General features: G+C 59.1%; 1 protein-coding gene across 1 annotated transcript in view; it reads left to right on the top strand.

Annotated features, from left to right (window-relative positions):
* CDH4 (cadherin 4) overlaps positions 1-20,791 on the top strand; it is a 646,426-nt gene that overhangs the window by 580,395 nt on the left and 45,240 nt on the right. The window contains exon 7 of the mRNA XM_032257128.1: positions 3,905-4,077. Within this exon, the coding sequence (XP_032113019.1) occupies positions 3,905-4,077 (173 nt within the window). The remainder of the gene's footprint in view (positions 1-3,904; positions 4,078-20,791) is intronic.

Below are 20,791 nucleotides of genomic sequence, written 5' to 3'. Positions count from 1 at the left end.
GAGGGAAGTAGGGTTGGGACCAGGCTTGTTGTGCTCTAAAGCAGTGGGGACACCATGAGGGGGGCAAGGATCATCAGGATAGGGTCCCCAGTTCCAGAGGCTGATGGTCACCAGGTTGCAGCCCCTCCCACCCATTTGCTTACTGCATAAATACATGTATTTTGTTGAACTATAATTCACATACCATACAGACTGCTCTTTAGTGCTCAATTCCATGGTTTTTTTAGTATGTTCACAAAGTTGTGCAACTCCCACCAGAATCTAATTCTGCTGGGCTACAGGGCAGACCAGGATGCTTCCTCTTTGACAGGCCCTCAGCCCAGTGTTTGACTCCCATGCCCGTAAATCTGTTGAAAGCCCTTCAGCATGGCCATAGCCAGTTTTAGAAGCCGCAAATGCCCTAAGACAAAAGATGGCCCAGGTGCCGGGCTCCCCTTTCATCGGTCCCACACATTCTGGCACGTGGTAGGTCGCTGGTGCTTTCACGCAGATGTTTTAGGTCTACTTTGTCCAGCTTTTCTAGTTTTCCTTGGGAGGAATATTAGTTTAAAACGACATTGTCCACCATTTTCTAAAAACGGGATTTCCTGGGTTTCTTTTAAATAACTAGTGACTCTGGGGAAATTCTGTTGATAATTACATTCATTAAAGTTGGGTTTATACACAACTCTTTGGAAAGGTATCCATCTCGTGAAGTAAAGCAGGTCTATTTGGAGATGCTTTTTCTTACGGCCTTTAAAAAAACACAAGCTCTCAATGTGTTCCCTGGAAGACACTTAACAAAGATGTGTTGAGTGAAGGAGCCAGTATCTTAGTGGATGGTCCCTGCTTGCAACATCTTCTTGGTCTGATCACAACCAAATTGTCTAAAAATCCAGTGAATGAATGCGCCACCGCCTTCTCCACCCCCGCCTCCCGGGACTCCTGACTACCCACGGTCTATTTTCTATGCAGGTCTTAACAGTGATAACTGCGCACCTCACTTCCCAATGAAAACACAGAACTGGCTTCCCTGTGATCTTAGAAGAAAGTCCACAGTCCTCACCATGGGCCGAGCCCACGCCTCACCCCTCACCCCGTCACACGCTCCTTCCCCTCTTTGTTCCTCAAACCTGCAGAGTTCTTCCCTGCCCGGGCCTCCGCCCCTCTGCCGAGTCCTTCTTGCCTCACTCCCTCACCTCTGAGAGGCCCTTCCGCTTCCTCTGCCGTTGGCCTCTCAGCAGCTCCCCTCCGTAGCAGTCTGTGCATGCATATCGTATTCCCGCAAAGCATTCATCACCGCCGACAGTTTTACCTTATTTACCGGTGTGTTTCGTCTCCCTCACCAACACTTAAGGAGTAGGCACCGTGCGTGTCTGATTGCTCTCACTGCTGTACGTAAGCACAGCACACGATGTCTGGCACATAGCAACTGCTTAGTCACTAATCGTAGAGTGACTATAAAACAATGAAATATTATTCAGCCATGAAAAGGAATGAACCATGAAAACATTAGGTTAACTCTAAAAAGCCAGACACAAAAGGCCACATATTGTATGATTCCATTTACATGAAGTGTTCAGAAGAGGCCAATCCATGGAGACAGGACGTGGATGAATGGTTGCCAGTGTCTGGAGAAGCAGAAGGAGGAGTGACTGCGGACGGGCGGGGATGGATTTGTTTTCGGAATGATGAAAATGTCCTGGAATTCGATGCCGGTGGTAGCTGCACAACTTTGTCAATATACTATTGAAAAAAGGCCACTGAGTTGAGCACTTTAAAGTACAACCTGTATGGGGTGTGAATTACAGTTCAGTAAAATGCATGTATGTATGCAGTAAGCGAGTGTGGGGGAGGGGCCGCGACCTGGTGACCATCAGCCTCTGGAACTGGGGACCCTGCCCCGATGATCCTCGCCCCCCAGCATGGTCCCGACTGCGGAGGAGGAGATGGAGACCGTGCCCTCTAAAGAGACACCCCCCTGCCTCTGCTTGCTCTTCCGTGTTTTCACAAAACATGTCTGCTTTGAGAATCTCGCATTCTTTCAGCAGAAGCTGAACGCTGAAGCACATTCCTAGCAGACACACCCGAGGGCCCCTGCATCCCACCTGGGCTTGTCCTGCCTGGTGGAAGGCCAGATTTGGGGTCTTCCCTGCCAGGCTGCAGAGAGAGGGTGAGGTGGGAGAGGGGTGGAGGGAGAATGCTCCCTGCCTGCTCTGGGGTCCTGGAAATAAGAAGTAGCTTCGGGCTCCTTGCAGACCCTGCGTCCTGAGCATAAGGCCACCCCACACCCTGGGTGTCTGGCACAGTTGGCAAAAGTCCAGCAGGGCATCTGTGTGCCAAGCTGTAGGGACAGCACGGACCCAGCCCCACCCTTGTGGCAGCTGTGATCCCACAGAGGACACAGGCATTAAGCAGACTCACAGCTATTCCAGTGCAGGATAGATGAGGATGCACAGGGCCTCATGACTCAGTCTGCAGGGCCAGGAAGGGGCTTTGGGGAGGAGGAGGTGGCCAGGTGGAGGAGGGGGAAGAACATTCCAGACACAGAACAGATTGTGCAAGATCCCAGGGCTGGCGTGGCGAGAGTCCTTCATCTCACACACACAGGAACAAGCACCTCTGGTCTCTCTGGGACCCCCGCAGGACCGGCAGCCCCATCAGCCAGGGGAGGCGCCGCGCGGGCAGAGGCCACACCATCCCCGGGGCCCAGCAGGGCGGCAGCAGCTCTCCTCTGAGCATGAACGCGGCAGGGCCCTGGGTACCGGAGCTCCCAGGTTCTGGGCATCTCAGGCAGCCACCAGGGTGGAGCAGACACGTGTGCAGAGCCCCGACAGGAACCCCAGAACATGGCGGCCAGAGTCCAGCCCCAGGACTTCCAGGTGGGAGCGTCTACCACGCCAGCGTCAGGAGACAGCAGTTAGGAGCTGAGGGGCAGGGCCGCCACCGGCACAGCGCTAGCACAGTGGGTGCTCAGTAATCAGCGACTGCAGCCCCCCCTCACCTCTGCCCCCAACAGAGGTTCACCCTCACACCTGGGAAGGGCTGGGATGTGCTGATCCAATCCCTCCCCAAGGCAGGAAAGGCTGCGCGGCCAAAGGAAAGCCAAGTGTCCTTCTCAGAAAGTGGGCACTGGGCCCTACAGTGTTCACGACAGACCTCAGCCCCCATGTGCACATGGGGTAACAGGCATAGAGCTGAGGGAGCGCATGGGCAGCTCACCCAGCCCGTTCGGGTCCACCTCGGCTCTGAAATGCAGACGGCCCCCGATCCCATGGCTCACCAGACGCACTCCATCTGCCTGTGTCCCATACACACAGCCTCCCTGCTCAGGGGTCCCTGATTGGTTTGTTTGCCACTGTATGCTCTGCAGGTGTTTATTATACAGCTTCTGTGTGCCCAGACCCATGCCAGGTCCTGCTGCAGTGCCTCTGAGTCCCTCCCTTTAAGCCCAGCCACGCTGGGCCCCGCGCGGGACTGGAGATGCCTTGTGAATGACCAACTGTGGGGGCCTCAGGCTGCCTGGCCCCAGGCCTGGTCTGCTGTCCTGTGCTCTGGAAGCTTAAGAAGTCCTTCCTTCTCTGGGGCCCAGTCTTTCCCCAGCTGAGAAAGGAAGAGGTCAGAGCAGATGACCTCAAAGGAACCTTGAGCTCTAGAAGAAGGTTCTAGAAGCTCGAATACTCAGAGCCCTGCAGCAATCATGCACAGATTCTAGAGCCCCGTGACTCTACAAGGGGGTGATCTCCAATCCTGCATGGCAGAGGTGGCAGGTGCACTAACACCAGCTCTGGGCACAGAGGAAGGGGGCCCCACTACACCAGATTCGCAGACAGCTCTGCCGCCGAGGGGGCTTTGCCCGGGTGTGCACGGGGGCAGCAGCCTGTGTGGCAGGCCGTCTCCATCTGAGCTGCTGTCTCTGTTCCAGGCACCTACGTGATGACCGTCACGGCCAACGATGCTGACGACAGCACCACGGCCAACGGGATGGTGCGGTACCGGATATTGACACAGACCCCGCAGAGCCCGTCCCAGAACATGTTCACCATCAACAGCGAGACCGGAGACATTGTCACGGTGGCGGCTGGCCTGGACCGAGAGGTGAGGCGGGAAGGGGTCTGCATGCCGGCGGTGAGCTCCTGGTTCCCCCAGGACACACACGGGAGCTGCTGGAGGCTCTCCAGTGGCGCAGTCGGGGGTGATCCGAAGCCTCCCCCAGGTCTCTCTCTTTCCATGGGAGATATTTGGCAAAGCAGGCTCCAGAGCTCTCACCACCAGCTGCTACGGGCGAGTCCTTGTGAGATTTCCAGGACAGGCCCTGCTGGCAAGTGCAGCCACGTGTGGAGGGCTCAGAAAAGCAGGGACCGGCCCCTGGGTCTCCAGGTCCAGCCACAGCGGTACTCGGGTGTGGGGTGCTCTGATGGCCCCTCTCAGGACCTAAACACACACGCCTGCCTTGAAACCCACCCCTTCTGGGCCTGGCACCTTAGAGGAGGCCCACCCAACGCACCCCAGGCTGCAGCGGCCTGGCTGTGACAAAGGGGGCACAGAGCAGCAACACCTCACACAGCCCGAAAGCATCACAGCCAAACGTTTGGGCCGCTGGTGGGTGCTGGGTTCCATCCACTGCCCGCTCCTGCACTGTCCTGTGGCTCCACAGGCTTTGTGACAGAGGCCTCCCTCCGCCCCACTGTCTCAGGCGCCCACCCCACTCAGAGACAGACCCCAGAGGGAGGCCCTGGGCAGAGGTGAGGCCGGGGGTCTGCTACTGCTCTGAAACCCGCCAAGTGCAGGGGCCACTCCAGGACTGGGCTGTGTGTCCCTGAAGATTCGCCACCAGCTCCAGGCACCAACAGCACCCCACCAGCGGCACCTTGAGTTCCCAGGCGCCCAGGACAGGGCTTCGCCTCCCTCCTCCCACCCCCAGGCCTCACTGTCTGGCCTGCTTGCACTGTGACCACAGAGGCCAGCATCATTCCAGGTGCAATTTATCCTCTAAGGCGTTTGGCTCCCGGGAGCCATACAGCCACCTCACTGGGCCCAGGGCCAGCAGGGACCTGCCCGCGGGAGGCTCATCACCAGAAGCCGCAGCACCTCTTTCTGGCAGGGCCTCCGTCTTGCTGGCCTCAGCTCTCCTGCTCCGAGTCAGCAGCTTCTGAGTGCGTCACGGCCCTCGAGCTCTGGAGGTGCTGGGTTGTGAGGGTACCCTGCCTCAAGCTGGGGCTGCTAACCTGTCACCGGGACTTGCTGATGACATTTTTGGGGCTGGGGCTGACAAGGAAGTAGCAAGTTCTCCTTCCAGGTTTGGGGCTGTGGGCGCCCCAGTGCCTTCCGTCTCCACGTTGGCTCCAGGAGCCAGGACGCACCTGTGGGGTCTTTATCTCTGCCTTTCAAATTAGAACACAAAGGGGTTTTCTTGGGAATTCCTGAATTGTAACGGGGTGGTGCTCAGGGTAACACATGGGGGCAGAGACGCCACGTGGGAGGTAACTCTCAGCAGCCGTGTGACTTGGGGGAAAGGCCAGGCGGACCCCCGGGTGAGCACAGACAGAGAGCATTGTCAGCCCCAGCTGCGGTGCCTTTCATCTGTGAGATGGGAGGATGATGACAGCCTCGGGCTCCGAGGATCAGAGATGGGGTGAGGGCTGGCACGGTCGGCACAGGCTGGGATTTTCAATGCAGGATTTACACAAACATTCTTAGAGTGGTGTCGGCCAATGGGCAGGGCTCCAGATGAGCTGCGGTCAGTCCCAGCACCTTCACCCCAGGACTGCAGGGTCCATGGAGGCCCTGCCGCCCTCCAGTGGCCATGAACGAGTGCCCACTCCGCTCAGAGAAGGCTCTGCAGAGGAGCTGCCCAGCCCTGGCTCTGCCATTCAGCTGGAGAGGTGATCCCACGGCCATGACCAGGTCAGGAGGGCTGTCAGCGAGGCCCACGCAGATGTGAGGAACCAGACACTGTCCCCCATCTCCTCTGTAGCCTGGGGTCCCCACCTGCCCTGGGGAGAGAGGGCAGCCCCCGTGTGCCCCCTACACACCCGTGAGAAACACGTTTCAACAGGCTGGCACCTCTCCCAGGTGTTTCCACAGCTTTGGCAGAGCAGGAGGTCTGACCGGGGTGCGTGTGTGTAAGCCCTTGCCCACACACTCCATTCACACACACACTCCCACACACTCACACACTCCTGCACACACACACTCCCACACACTGAGACACATTCACACATTTTGCACACACACACTCCCACATTCACACACACTCCCACACACTGACACTCCCTGACAGACACACTGACACACTCCCACACACTCACACTCCTGCACACATACACACTCCTACACACTGACACACACACACTCCTGCACACACACACTCCTACATACTGACACTCCCACACACACACTTCCACACACACACCTGCACACACACACCTACACACTGACACTCCCACACACACTCCTGCACACACACACCTACACACTGACACTCCCACACACTCCACACACACACCCCTACACACTGACACTCCCACACACACACTCCTGCACACAACACATACCCCTACACACTCTCACACACACACCTGCACACACACACACGCCTACACACTGACACTCCCCCACACACACTCCACACACACACACCCCTACACACTGACACTCCCACACACACACTCCTGCACACACCCCTACACACTGACACTCCCACACACATATTCCTGCACACACACACCTACACACTGACACTCCCACACACACACTCCTTCACACACATCTACACACACTCCCACACACACACTCCTGCATACACACACATACCCCTACACAGATTCACACACACACACCTGCACACACACACACCTACACACTGACACTCCCCCACACACACTCCTACACACACACCCCTACACACTGACACTCCCACACACACACTCCTTCACACACATCTACACACACTCCCACACACACACTCCTGCACACACACACACCCCTACACAGACTCCCACACACACACCTGCACACACACACCTACACACTGACACTCCCACACACACTCCACACACACCCCTACACACTCACACACACACACTCCTACACACTGACACTCCCACACACTCACACTCCTGCACACTCTCACACACAATGCTCCAGAGATACAGATGGGATGGGCGGCTGTCGCTGTGTCCAAGGGGAGAGCAGGACGGCAGAGCAAGGGTCAGGCCCATGGGCACCAGCACCTCCGGGATGGCCCCTGGCAGAAGCCGGGCAGGGCTTACCCAGAGCCCATGGGCTGTGCCGTCTGCAAGCCGTCAGCTCCTGGTCTGTAACGGGGAAAGCACAGGGGCAGAAAGCGCAGTGGGGATGCTCAGGGAGTCCCCGTGCGGGCGCATGGCTGCATGAGTGCTGGCCCCGGGAAACCGTCCTCTCCCTGCTTCATATCGGTCACGAAGGAAGAACGTCCAATGGGAGAGGCAGCCGTTCTATTGAGAACCGGGAAGGAGCTCATGCCTTGAGGCACCTTCTCCCTGGGAAGGGAGAGGTGTGGGAGTTTCATGGGGTTGGGTGCCTGCAGGGGAGACGTGCAGGCGCGAGGAGGGTTCCAGCCGCGCAGACGCAGTCCAAGAGCACAGCGCTTCATTCATCACGTGTCCTACATGGCGGCAGTCTTCTCTTAGGACAGGGGTTTCGTATTATAGTGATAAGCTGGGCATGTAAAGGGAACCATAGGCCGCCCGCTCCAACCTGCACGAGTTTCGCGTCCGACCGCACTCCCTCTGGTTTCCGATGGGGGTCGAGGGGCTCCCCGTGGCATCAGGGCCATCTGGTCTCCTTCAGCAGCAGCGCCTGCAGATAAAGAGACATCCGGCTAAAGCTTTCCCGCTGCAGAGGGGCTGGCTGGGAGGGCTGGGGGACTTTGTAATTGATGTTGTAGGAAAGAGTATCTGTTATTTTCCAGGCTGAAAATATATATAGGCCACATCTGTGGATCCACCTTCATAGCTGAAAATCTTATAAGGCCCCGGCAGTCAGTGTGAGTGCCAGCTCTGACCCTGGGAGGCACCAGAGCGCCACAGAGCCCACAACGCCCTGGGGTTCCCCCAGCTGGCCTGGTACACCCCACAAGAGGGACACCCCCTAGCCTGCCTGGGGTGGGCATCCCTGTGGGCATGCCAAGGCCCATGATAGGCAAAGTGCCCAGCCTCCTGGGCTCAGCTCCCCCTCCCCCCACAGATATGGTAGCTAGGCCAAGGGAGGACCGGCAGTCCCAACCACCCAGAGGTCTCCCCACCCACTGGCCAGTCCGCAGTGAGGCCGACCCAGCTGCTGGACCCCTGTCCAGGCCAGACGCTAAGGCGAGGCAAGGCCAGCCTGCCCCCCAGGCCCCCAGCAGACGCAGAGCGGCACCCCCTGCTATTGGCAGCTTCAGTGTGGCCTGCAAAACATTCCAAATAAAATGCTCATTTAAAAGCCATTAGAGGTGTGGTTGACAGACAGAGATTGATGGAGATTGAGGGGCGTGAGGAGGCGCTGGAGGTGCAGACACGGGCGCTCTCCACTCTGTGTGCCTGGGGATGTGAACGGCCGGCCTCCATCCACGGGAGGCCCCGTCTCCTGCGTCTCGGGTGCAGCGTGCTGGAGAGGGTGGTCCTGAGGCTGCCTCCGCCAGGGCTCGTTGGAATGCAGATGCGTGTTTACCTTCCTTGATGATCCTTCAGCTGCTAACATTCGATTCCAAGAAGATGTATTTCTCTCTCCTGGTTCTGTCTCGTGCATGTGAGACAAGCTGGTTGATGCAGTGAAGTCTGGGACCCCCATGTGGATGGGTACTGTTGAGGGACAGCAGAACCGTGGTCCAGGGGCTTGTCACGGGGATGGACTTTGGGGCCATGGCATCTGGAAAGTGCTTGTGGTGCGTCTGTGTGTCACTGTGTGTCACTGTGTGGCAATGTGTCTTTGGCTGGGAGGACCCCTGGCCTTCCTCAGACCCCCAGGCAGGGGATGTGGTATAAACCAAATGAGGCCCAGCCCCAAGCAGGCTGTGACAGGGTCATCACCAGGAACCAGCTAGGCACAGGGGCTCCAGAGGGAGGCCTGCATGGACACAGATGGACATGGTCGCCCCAGAGAGGACAACAGGCCCTGGCCTGTATGAGCAGCCGGGAGCTGAGCTGCAGGCCTGGGGCAGCTGGGGCAAGGCTCCAAACCCACCGTGGCCATGACGTCCTCATTCCCAGCCATGATAAACACAAGACTGTCATGGGCAGCACATGCTGGCAGCAGAACCCCGCCCACGTTCTGTTCCCACTGCCCCTTCCACACTGAGCTCAAGCCTAGGAATGCCGAGGTCCCTGAGCTGCCCCCTCCCAGGTTCCACACAGGGCCTTGGCTGGCAGCTGGCTGCAGATCTTGAATCTGAGACAGACCTGGGTGTGGGCTGCAGCTGGCTGCATTGGGGCACCTGGCTGTGGGCTGCAGCTGGCTGCATTGGGGCACCTGACCGTGGGCTGCAGCTGGTTACAGAGTGTTGGGTGCCCTGAGGGCTCTTCATGAGCCGAACCAAGGATGTCCATGTCTTTTCCACATTATTTTCTTTCTGCAAATGAGTCTCTTTCCCCTTCTAAAGGTACCAGCTCGAGGGCTTCCATTAAAGAAGCTGCCTCCAGCACGTAGCAGCCATGTCCCCTCAGCCACTGCCTGGCGCCACGCCTTCTGCAGCCCCTCCCAGTGGGGACATTGAGGCAGGATTCCCTCCCCAGACTCGGAGAGGTCATCCCCTGGGGCCAGTCTCCTCAGCAGTTTATGGTATGGTGTCGGAGTCGTGGGTGACCTCTGAATTAGTGCCCACTTGGCTGGAGGAGACGCAGGGCCTGGCACTGTCCACCCCACGCTGCCCCTCAGCCATTCCAGGCCCTGCCTCCCGCCTTGCACACACCCTCTCCCACCTTTTCGCCTTTGCCTCGGGATAGAAGTGGTGGGAGCTGCCAAAGGCCTACAGGGGTGTGCCGGGGCCGGGGCGGCCCTCGCCAGGGCTCTGCGTTCTGCCTGGGTCTGTGCTTTATGTTGAGAGCGGCCCTCCTCTTCCTTCACCAGCCTCCTGGGGAAATCTGAATCATGGTTTATAGCGAACCGCTTTTGCAGCAGAAGCCGCTCGGTCTCGGACTTTCGGCAGCAAACAATAAAACAACCACAGGTTTTAGGACAGTGGCTCCAGGACCACTGTTGCCGGGCATGAGTGACCCATGCCAGGGCCACCAGCTGCAGCGCAGCCACCAAGCGAGCACCAGCCCAGTCCCTCGGGCCCAGCCTTCCCCCCGAAGAGCTGCTGCCCCCTGGGCCCAGGCCTGCTGAGCCCCAGTAGCTGATTTCTGTCTGGACCTGAGCTGGGCCTCAGGGAAGAGCACACATCGGGGCCATTTCTCCACCAGCCACTTCTGAAAAGGGCACATGAGTAGTTCCTTTTTCTCTCTCTCTCCCTGTAAAAAGATTCCTCCCCCTGCCCTTGTGCAACAAGCAAAGTCTTCAGGGGAAGCACCGGAGATGCTTCTCAGCACCAGCCACCGTCTGACAGAGCGAGTCATCTTTAGGAAGAAGAAAATCCACAAACATCATGCCGCCGTGTCTAATTAGGCAGAGCTATGTAAATTGAGCGCTTCTACATGATTAAGACGTCAGGAGAGGCTTCAATAAGACCTGAGCGGTTCAAGTGTCTCTCGTGTACCAGCCGAGGATGCCCCACATGCTAATCCTATTCATCTGGCGTTGTTTCCTAATTAGAATATTTATGGCCTAATGAGGAGGTGGACGTGCTGCCCGAGCTTCGTTCTGAAGGTGAGAGTGGCCTCCACAGACGCCAGCGCCACTCCAATTGTCGTGCGGTGAAATCAGACCCAGCCAGCATTGCTCTCAGCGTCCCTTCCAGGCTGCTCCAGAGGATGTTGATTTAGTTATTAGAAACCCGATCCAGCCCCCTGGTCCTATCACAAGAGGACTATCACCCAGTCACCTTCATCAGCTTGAAATTTCTTCCCAAACATGGTGGGCCAAATTCACTACCTCCTGGTCTGAAAGGATTCTGGGGAAAGCAAAGCCCACACCTCCCTGAATGTCTCCAAGACGCTCCACCTGGCGCTGTCTTCCAGTGGAGAGTGATCACGTGGCTTTGTTCTGCGGCCCCGGGATGCTGTTCTCACCACCATCTACTTCAGTTAGTGTATTCACAGGATTCAGATTCCAGTAGAAGGCGTTCAACAGTGACCAGAAAGTTCTAAAAGGCGTTTCTCCCGGCCAGCGAGCCTCTCGTAAGCCCCACCCAAGGCGTCTGCCTGGGGAGACGCCGCAGTGGCCTGCAGGAGGCAGGGTTCGCGTTCCCACTGGCTGGATTTTAAATCTCTCTCATGGAACCCTGTTTTGAAGACACCAAATATGGCTGTGTCATCTCGGAGGAAAAAAATATTATTCAGAAAATCCGCGCCGGCCCACCTCAGGCGGGGTTTGTGCCCCTGAAGTTTTCCTGATCTCCCCTCAGCCCATTCCCAAGAGAAGAGAAGAGAGGGAAGGACAGCAGCGAGGAGAAGGTGGACCCAGCACGGCACCGCCCTCCAAAGCAGAGGCCTGGCTCCCAGGTCACATGGCTTCCCGGAGTGGGGGGCTCTGAGCAGCCCCGAGGACCCGAGGCCAGCGGGTCACCCCAGGACACAGGCCACCACCTGCACGGCGCCCGGGGCCTCCCTGGAACCCTTGATCCCAGCGCCCCAGCCACGCCCTGCCCTGCCCGAGGTGGACTTCGCCTCCTTTCCAGCTATGGATGTGCTTTCTCATCACAAAGATTTATAACATCAAATACAACAAAACGCAAGAAAAAAATCATCCTCCCAGGCCGCCACTTGAAGCTGAGTGCAGGTACCATGTGGCGTGTGTGACACTCCCCGAGAGGCTCCCAAGCTCCTCTTTGACAAACGCACCTTCTCTGATCGGCAGCTGTCACCACACAGCAGACCCCACCCAGCACCGCTACAGCCCACGGTGGCGTCAGACACCCTCCCACCCCCCGCTTCCGTCACGGATCTGTCCTCACTTATTTACAGACTCCGGCTTTGGACCCTGTGTTTTCTGCCTGGTTGCTGTGGAGAGCACCTAAGTCAGCCAGGACATTTCAGCCACAAGCCGCCAGAAACCCAAAAAGCCCAGAGAGGATGAGATGGCGCAGGCCCAGGGAGCCCAGGCCCAGATGGTCGGCTCAGGGACCCGGGGCCTTGGCGGCCCCCTCTGCCCCCCTGCGGTGAAATGACCTCCAGCTCCCTCACGGCATCCTCCGTTCTCAGTGTCACAGGCAGAGGCAACACCCCCCAGACTCCCTCGGGCTTGCAGGAAGCCTCCCTGGGCACCACCCGTCAGCCGTGCCTCTGCCGCTTCCGGGCCGAGGTGAACCACAGCCCTGCCCCCAGGCCTCTCTCAGCCCGGCCTGGGAACCTCAGGAAATCCTGGGAACAGGATGCGGTTCCCAGGCACATTGGGCAGTGCCCACACTGAAGGTTGGGCCACAGGTGAGCCGGTGCCCACTGCTGCTGTCTAAAGGTTTCTGAAGGCCAGAGCAGCAGGTGCGGCCACCCAGCAAGGTGAGAAGAGGTGCCAGTGAGTCAGAGTGAGGGCCCCAGGGCCTAGGAGAGCAGGAACAGGGGTGCTAATGACCTGGTTTCTTGGAGGAACCTGGATGGCAGAGGAGGGGGCTGAGCCACAGGATGGCCCAGGTGACCCCCAACCAACTGGTGACACTTCCCACCAAGAGGTCCCTCCCTGGGGAGGAAGCCGAGGGCCCCTTACACCCACCGGCATGTAGGGCTCTGCAGCCACAGGACATGAGTGCCAGCCACGCGGAGCAGGGGCACAGCAGAGCAGGGTCGGGACAGCTCCTTCATCCATGGACGCCACTGGAGGATGACCTCGTAGCCCCCGAGCGGCTCCCCACCGCAGGGCCACGTGCACACAGGGTGAATCTCCGTGTCCCGGGAACCTGCGCTGGAGGGGAGGGAGGAGAGGAGTAGATGGCCGTGGACTCTGAGAGGAGGCTCCATTCCAGCCGTGGCCTTTCAAAACCAAAGTGCCAGGGTGTGGGTCTGGGCCGGGCCACAGGAGAGGGTAGCAGTGGCAGCGGAAGAAGTAAACCATTGCCCAGTGCAGCTTCCCGGTGAGCCACTCCTGTGAGCCGGCCCCAGCGCCAACCGTGGCCAGGGTTACGGCCCCACCTGGCAGCAGCAGCCCAGGCTCCCTCCTCAGAGCCTCCCGTGGTCAATTAGTCAACCGCTGTCCATCTGCCTCTGGAACTGGGCCCAGCAGCTGGGGTTGTGGCTGGAGCAGGGACCACTGCCTCCATCTGAGGATGGCCAGTGCCAGGCGGAGGGCAGGAAGAGGAAGGCATGTGGGGGCCTGGAGGCGGGAGGAGTGAGAACCCATCACAGCTGGAGGTGCAGGCCCCCTGGGGGCCAGTGGCCCAGCCACAGACCTGGCCCAATCAGCATCTGACTGGGTTGAATCGTGGTCCCCAGAAAAGCTGTGTCCACACCCTGAGCCCTGGCAGCGTGACCTTGTCTGGAAAAGGGCCTTTGCAGATGTGGAGATCTGGAGATAACATCGTCTGCACTGGGGTGGACCCCACATCCTTAGAGAGGCAGAAGGAGGCGTGACACGCGGGGGGCGGGCTGCGCGGAGACCGAGGCAGAGGCCGGACGACGAGGCCGGAAGCCAAGGGCGCCTGGAGCCACCAGGAGGTGGAAGAGGCCAGACGGGTCCTCCTCAAGCGCTGGTTGGAGCCAGGCCCTGCCCACACCTCCGCCAGGGGCCTCTGGCCTTCTGGACAGCGGTTTTTAAGCTGCCTCGTTTGGCCAGACACTGCCGGGAGGCGGCCGGACTCCGTCCCTGTTGCCGAGAAGCCTGTGACTGGCTTTGTGATGAGGCTTTATTGGCACGGCGTGGTGGGCCGTTTGCACCATGACGCGAAAGCAGGTCACTCAGGAGGAAGGAGCGGGGATATTTCACCTGCGTCCTCGGCGTCGCGGCCCCTTTGTCAGGCAGGTCCAGTCTCAAACCCAAGGGCGGCTTCCGCCACCGAGGTGCAGTTTTTATTCAGCTTTTTTTAACTTGGCCAGTGTTGAAGCAGGAGATTTCTATTCAAATCCCAACTTCTGGATTCTCTTAAGATTCAGATCCTCGGTCACGGGGCCTGCTTTCCTGCGAGGCGCCAGGAGGCCTGGGCTGAGGGAGGCCTGGGCTGAGGGCTGGAAAGCCCCTGGCTGGGAGCTGCAGTCCCCCGACCCGTTCCCACCCGGGCCAGGGTGCGCCTGAGCCGCTGAGTGCGGCCATTTCCCTGCTGTAGAGAGATGCTTCCTCTAGGTCTATCAGAGTGAGAAAAGGAAACGGGAAAAGCTCTGCGTATCTCAGGATGCCTGAGCGTGTCTGCGGGGGTGGGGTGCGTATTCCCCAGTGTTTCCCGGCACCCCAGGCAGTGTGGGGTCCCCAGCCCCCCATCCCTTCTTATCTGTCCAAAAACTCACCCGCTGGCCCTGCAGGTGCCTTTCCTTCTCTTCTGTGAATACCGTCTCCCCCACACCCCGCGGAAGCCACTCAGACCACTGCCCCACTGCTCTCCAGCCTCTGTGCCTGCCCTCCTCCATCCGCGCGCAGGAGCCTGGCGATCCTGTTCAGACGCCAATCCCATCTCCCGAATTCTCAAACCCTCATGGCTTCCGATCTCACCCAGAGTCAGAACAAAACCTGTCCCATTCCCCTGCCCCCTGCGCCCACCCCACCTGCCCCAGGGCCTTCTCACCGGCTGTTCCCCCAGCACCCCAAGTCCACCTCCCACCCCAGGCTGTTACCCTGGCCTGCCACATTCCTCCCGAGATCCCCACGGCCCGATGGCCACATGTGTCCTTGGCAGACAGCCCTGCCCCGCCGCCCAGTTCAATCTGTGCACTGAGCACCCCGTCCCTCTCCCCTGCTGTGTTTTCTGCACGGCCTCTGTCCCCAGCTGACGTGATACTCTTTGCTGTTTGCTGTGGGTCTCCTCCCCTAGAGCTGTGCTTCCAACCTAGGGTAACATCCCTCTTGGGACACTGGACAAGTGGTGGCATCTGTGGTTGTCACAGCTGGGTGGGGGACGCCACCAGCATTGCATGGGTGGAGGCCAGGAATGCTCAGCACCCCTCAGGGCCCAGGACACCCCACAGCAGAGAATGACCCAGTCCCAGGGCCAATAGTGCCCAGTTTGGGAAAAGCTTCCCCAGAACAGTAGCCACAGGCCGGCAAGGGCTCCAAGAGCCACTGGAATCCGTGGCTCAGAAACACGGGGCCCCTGGAGAGCTCAGGCACATGGCCCTCCACAGTCGGGTGCGGCTGCCCAGCCCCCGAGAGGGAAGTGTTCTCCTCTGTGACCCAGGAGTGGGGGGTCAGGAGAGGCCCCAGGGAGGAGGCTCAGGGAGAAGGCCCAGGGAGAAGGCCCAGGGAGGAGGCCCGGGGAGGAGGCCCAGGGAGGAGGCCCAGGGAGGAGGCCCAGGAAGGAGGCCCAGGGAGGAGCCTCAGTGCCTACTGGACTGATGGGACCTCCCCTGCTGGCCTCCCTCTTGTTCTTCCAATCACCAGCAGTCATTCCTACAGCCCCTCCTCCCTCTGTGCCCAGCAGAAAACACGAAAGACACAGAGAGAGAGAGATGGGAGAAGCGAGAGGATCCCCCCAACCCCCCCACCCCCATGCTGTGCATTTTGTGGACTGACGAAGCAGAGGCCTTTTTTGTGGCCTCCCCTGCCCCCAGCAGCCATTGAGGGAGGAATTGCTGCCTGGAACTGGGAAATGCCGGCGTTTCCTCTGGCTTTAATCCAGCTCAGCACAGCAGAAAGCAAACCTGGTTACAGAGTATGAGGGGAAGGTCCGCTGGAGTCGGGTTTGTGGGCACAGTGCAGAGGCTCTGGGCCGCCAGGGAATGCAGTCAGGGCCAGGGACGCCGGAGGCCCCAAGGGGTCATGAAACCCACACGAGCCGAGGCAGCTGCACGTCACCTTCCTGGGTGTGCAAAGGGAAGCCGAGCGGAAGGTGGGGCGAGACACACTTCCTTCAGTGCAGCAGCCTGGGCGGCTAAGGGGCCAGGTCCCGGGGTTTCAGCCCCTTGTCCTAGAGGAGGAAGGGCAGGGAAGGCAAAGCCCACAGAGCCAGGGGTGGTGAGGGACGGACAGTAGCAGTGGGTGGTCCACGAGTTTAAGGGGGTGAGCAGGGTGTTCAGGAGGAAGGTGGGGAGGGAGGGACGATGGCCACCGTTTGGGGATCGCCATGTGGCCATGCCCCTGAGCAAGGTTGACCTCTCAGTGACAGCCTGGGGGCACTCAAGGAGGGGCTCCATCCTCAGCCCCTCCCCACCCCAGGCAAGGGAACCTCAGAAAGCACCTGCATTCGAAGGTGGAAGGGCTGAGCACCTCACCTCAGGGGCCAGCTGCTGCTGGCTCCTGGGTGCCCGGGAAACTCACCTGGACAGGTGGGATGTGCCGCCAGGCAGTGCCTCCTCCCAGAGCAGCGGCAGCCCTGAAGGGCTGAGAGGTCTGGAGGAAGGAGAGAGCCCTGGGGTGGGGGCGGGGAAGGCTTCCTGGAGAGGGGCTCAGCCTATAGGGGGAGGGGTGGGTGGGGACACCCAACTGGAGCCCTGGGCTAGGATTAGGCACAGGGTAGGCCCCAAGTCCCTTTAGCCTGGAGGGACTCTTCTCTGATAGCTCAGGGGTCAGCCTGCAGGCCCAGCACAGTGCCTGGCCAGGACCACCACCAGCCAGATGCAGCCCCCACCCCACTAGCTCGGTGAACCACGCTGGAGTGGACATGGGGTACCGAGTCCCGTGGGGCCCTGCAAGGCAGCGGGGACTGAGGTCAACACAGCGCGTTCCTGCCTGTGCCGGGCGAGGGAGCTCACGTGCCTCCTTTAACCGCACACTTCAGCGGGGTTCGGTGGCCGCAAAGCTGTGCGACCATCACCTCGACTCACCTCAGGGACACTCGCAGCACCCAGAACCCTCACTCCCGTCCTCCTTGACTCCCTTCCCCCAGCTGCCCCAGCCCCTGGCAGCCCCGAGTCTTCTTTCTGCTTCTGTGGATCTGCCTGTTCGGGACATTCGCTGTAAGTGGGCTCATTCCACACCTGGGGTTTCATGTCTGGCTTCTTCCACCGAGCATCACCATGGCAGCTTGTGTCTGCACTTCCTGCCTTTTTATGGCTGAGTAATATTCCACAGCATGTCGGAACAGTGTTCTCTTTATCCAAGCATCACTCGAGGGTCACCTGGCCACTCGGCGCTTTTGGCTGCTGTGAATGGTGCTGCTTTGAAAGAGGGCGTGCGGGCGTTTTCAGAACCCCTGATTTGTGCTCTTTTGGATACACACCCACGAGGGGAGCTGCCAGGCCGTGCGGTGACTCTTCACTTGTGAGTACTCGAAGCACCTGCACTCACTCCTCCCACAGCATCTAATCTTCGTGCCCCCCGTCCCTGGAGAGACCCCAGGTGCTGTGCAGCCTGAGGATGGACGCAGAGCAGGGCCTGGCCCTCTGTCTGCTCCGTCTCTCAGCCTCCGAGGGGATGGAGGTTCCAGCAGTGACAGCTGGGAAGGCCCTTGGGGAGGGTGTGGTCCAGGAGGAAGCAGCAGGAACCACGCTGACCTGAGAAGGGCTAGAGAAGCTCCCGGAGCAGCAGCCACCGCTGCGCTGGCCCTGGCGCAGCTCACTCAGCAGGAAGGGACGCAGGGCATCTGCCGGCCTTGGCTGCAGGCCTTGGGCCTCCTTTTGCACCCCCGTACTGACCGCCTCTGGGTGCAGAGAGCCCGGAGCGGGTGGGGGAGGCGTGCTTGGAGCCTGGCAGATGAGACCGTCCCTAGATGGTGGCTGGGGTGGGAGCAGCACCCAGGAGAACTTCAGGAGCTGAGCTCCAGGCGCGGCTCTGGCCACAGTGCATCACTGGCTGCGTGGCTGGCTGGCCCATGCTGGGTATGGGCAGGGCATGCTCGACTCGGGAAGCTTTGATGCCTTTCTAGGGCAGGTCGGCAGCTGCATTATTGATGGCTGTTCTGGAAAATTTACATGCCGAGCTATAGGGAAGTGAGCGAAAGCCCCAGGGATGGTCCCCTGCGGTTTTCTTCCCTCCTCTTGAACTTGAAAATGGCCAAATCACTTTTTAATGAATTCATTGCGGCTCCATTGCTGATGGTGTGGCTGGCTCCAGAGACGTCTGCCATGTTCCTTGCAGCTGGCGGAAGCAGGAAGGGTGGTGGCCCCCACCCAGGATGCAGGCAGGCATCCAACAGGGCAAACCAGCCCGTCCAGGGCTCCCTCTGCCCACCCGGACACCTCCATCGAGGGTTATACGGGAAGCAGAGGCTGCACACGTCAGCCATGGAGAGGGAACGCTGGTCCAGAGCTGAATCCTGGGTCATCTGTTTGTCCCATGAGGCCTAGGGGACAGTTGCTGGCCTCCGGAGCACTCATAGCCCCTGACCTTGAGGAGTCCCAGGCCTTCATCTTCTACAAAGCAGGAGGGCACCATGCCCCTTGGCCACACAGGCCTGTGGAAGGCTGCACATGGTCCATGCACACAGCAAGGTTGGTTGGGGCTCTGGGAGGAGGCACCCGACACCCCTGAGAGCAGGGCCCTACCCTGTGGTTAACATGGGACTCCCCTCACCTGCCTCACAGGAGTGAAATGCACCTGAGGGAAAACATGCAGCCCAGTGTGAGCCTTTTAGATAAAGACATCAAAACCTCCGGCCAAGCCAGCCCAGGCCCACTGTATACAGACCAGCCACGTCTGCCAGGCGGCCTGTCTGCAGGAGCACCCATGGCCACCTCGTGGGTACATGCCTGGGTCCTGCCCACCACCCTCTCGTGCGGGGGCAGGTGGAGACAGTGATGGGGTCAGGAGCCTGACCTCGCCTCCCCAGTGCTCCCAGGGGTGCCAGGCTGACCCTGCCTGGGCTTTAGAACCCCCGCCAACTGGAGGCCACTGGCTGCTTCTGGGGGTCCCCATGGAGAGTCCCTTCCTGTGGGTCTAGCTTCCTGCCCCACCCAGCCAGGAGACCTCCCTGCCCTGCCTCCCAAAATCAAGACCAAACTGCCCTCTAGTGGCAGTTGGCCGCACACACACAGACACAACACGCATGCACATCCATGCCTGTGTGGGTTTCTATGCATGCAGACGTGCACACATACGGGGGTATAAACACACACATGCCCACACAGGCATGCACACACATGCACAAACATGCATACACACAGGCATGCACACGTGCACACACACATACATGCACATAAACAGAATGCACACATGTGCACATATTACACACACCCAAATAGGCATGCACACATGTGCACACACATGCCCACACAGGCATGCACACACGTGCACAAACACATATACACATGCACACACACATACAATACACTGTACATGTCTCTGTTATTTTCAATACATAGGAAAGAATGCATTTTTTTTCTGTACACAGCAGCCGGGGTGGCTACCATGAGCTGGCTGTGATTCAATAGCAGAAGCAACGAAGACTTGGAGAATGGTGTCACTTTGCAAGCCTGTGACCGCAGTTTCTCTCGGGGTGAGGGGGTGCCATTCTTCTGTCGGATCCCTCCCTCTCCCCTGGCTGGTGTCAGTCTCCTGCTTTCCAGTATGGTCCTTCTGGGGGTGCCATGCCAGGTGGCCACAGCCAAATACACACGTAGCTGAGAGCAGCCTGAGGGCCCCACTTTGCAGGACAGAGGTGGCCGAGGGGGGCCAGTGTAGGAAGGCAGTGGGGCACCACCTCAGGGGGACGTCGTGCCCAGGAAGGAGGCTGCCGAGAGTCCCCAGCAGCTTCGATTTCCAAATCCATCCTGGGAGGGGGAAGAAAATCAGATTTGTAAAGAACAAGAGAAACTTGGGTGAGAAATGAAGGAAGTGTCCACGGTGAGGCTGCCTGCTGCACGGTCAGAAAACTCAGACATCAATCAAGGGAGGACATAACACACGTAAAAGTGCAGCCCAGCAACAAGCTGTGGGTGAGGAGCAGGCTGAGCTGAGAGCGTGCTGGGCTGGAGAGAATCCCATGGGAAGGGACATCTGGGGGCTGGGGGGCTTGATTCAGGATGAAGCCACAGAGGGGGTTAGCAGCCATGGCTACGGAGTGCTGTGGCCATGAGAAGGGTTTGGGTGTATGCTGGGAGGTTTGCCGTGTCACAAAAGATCCCAAAACTTAGCAACCACAATTTATTTCTATTTATTTAGTTCACAAATCCACAAATTGGCAATTTGGGCTAGGCTCAGCTGGAAAACCCTTCCAGCCTTGGCTGGGCTCATTCATCCGTCTCATCAGCTGCCGGCTTGGCTTGGGGTTGGCTGGTCTTGGAGGGAATGAGAAAGGGATAGAAAAACAGAGAGATGGAAATGTAGAAAGAGGGAGGGAGGAATGGTGGATGGGTGGGTGGGTGGGTGGATAAGTGGATAGATGGGTGGGTAGGGGGATGGATAAGTGGATGGGTGGGTGGGTAGGGGGATGGATAAGTGGATGGGTGGGTGGGTGGGTGTGTGGATAAGTGGATGGGTGGGTGGGTAGGGGGATGGATAAGTGGATGGGTGGGTGGGTAGTGGGATGGATAAGTGGATGGGTGGGTGGGTGGATGGATAAGTGGATGGGTGAGTGGGTAGGGGGATGGATAAGTGGATAGGTGGGTGGGTAGGGGGATGGATAAGTGGATGGGTGAGTGGGTAGGGGGGATGGATAAGTGGATGGGTGAGTGGGTAGGGGGAT

Source organism: Sapajus apella, unplaced genomic scaffold, assembly GCF_009761245.1.
Source record: "Sapajus apella isolate SASKATOON/1434 unplaced genomic scaffold, GSC_monkey_1.0 scaffold96, whole genome shotgun sequence".
NCBI lineage: Eukaryota > Metazoa > Chordata > Mammalia > Primates > Cebidae > Sapajus > Sapajus apella.
This window is presented reverse-complemented; position numbering and strand designations above follow the sequence as displayed.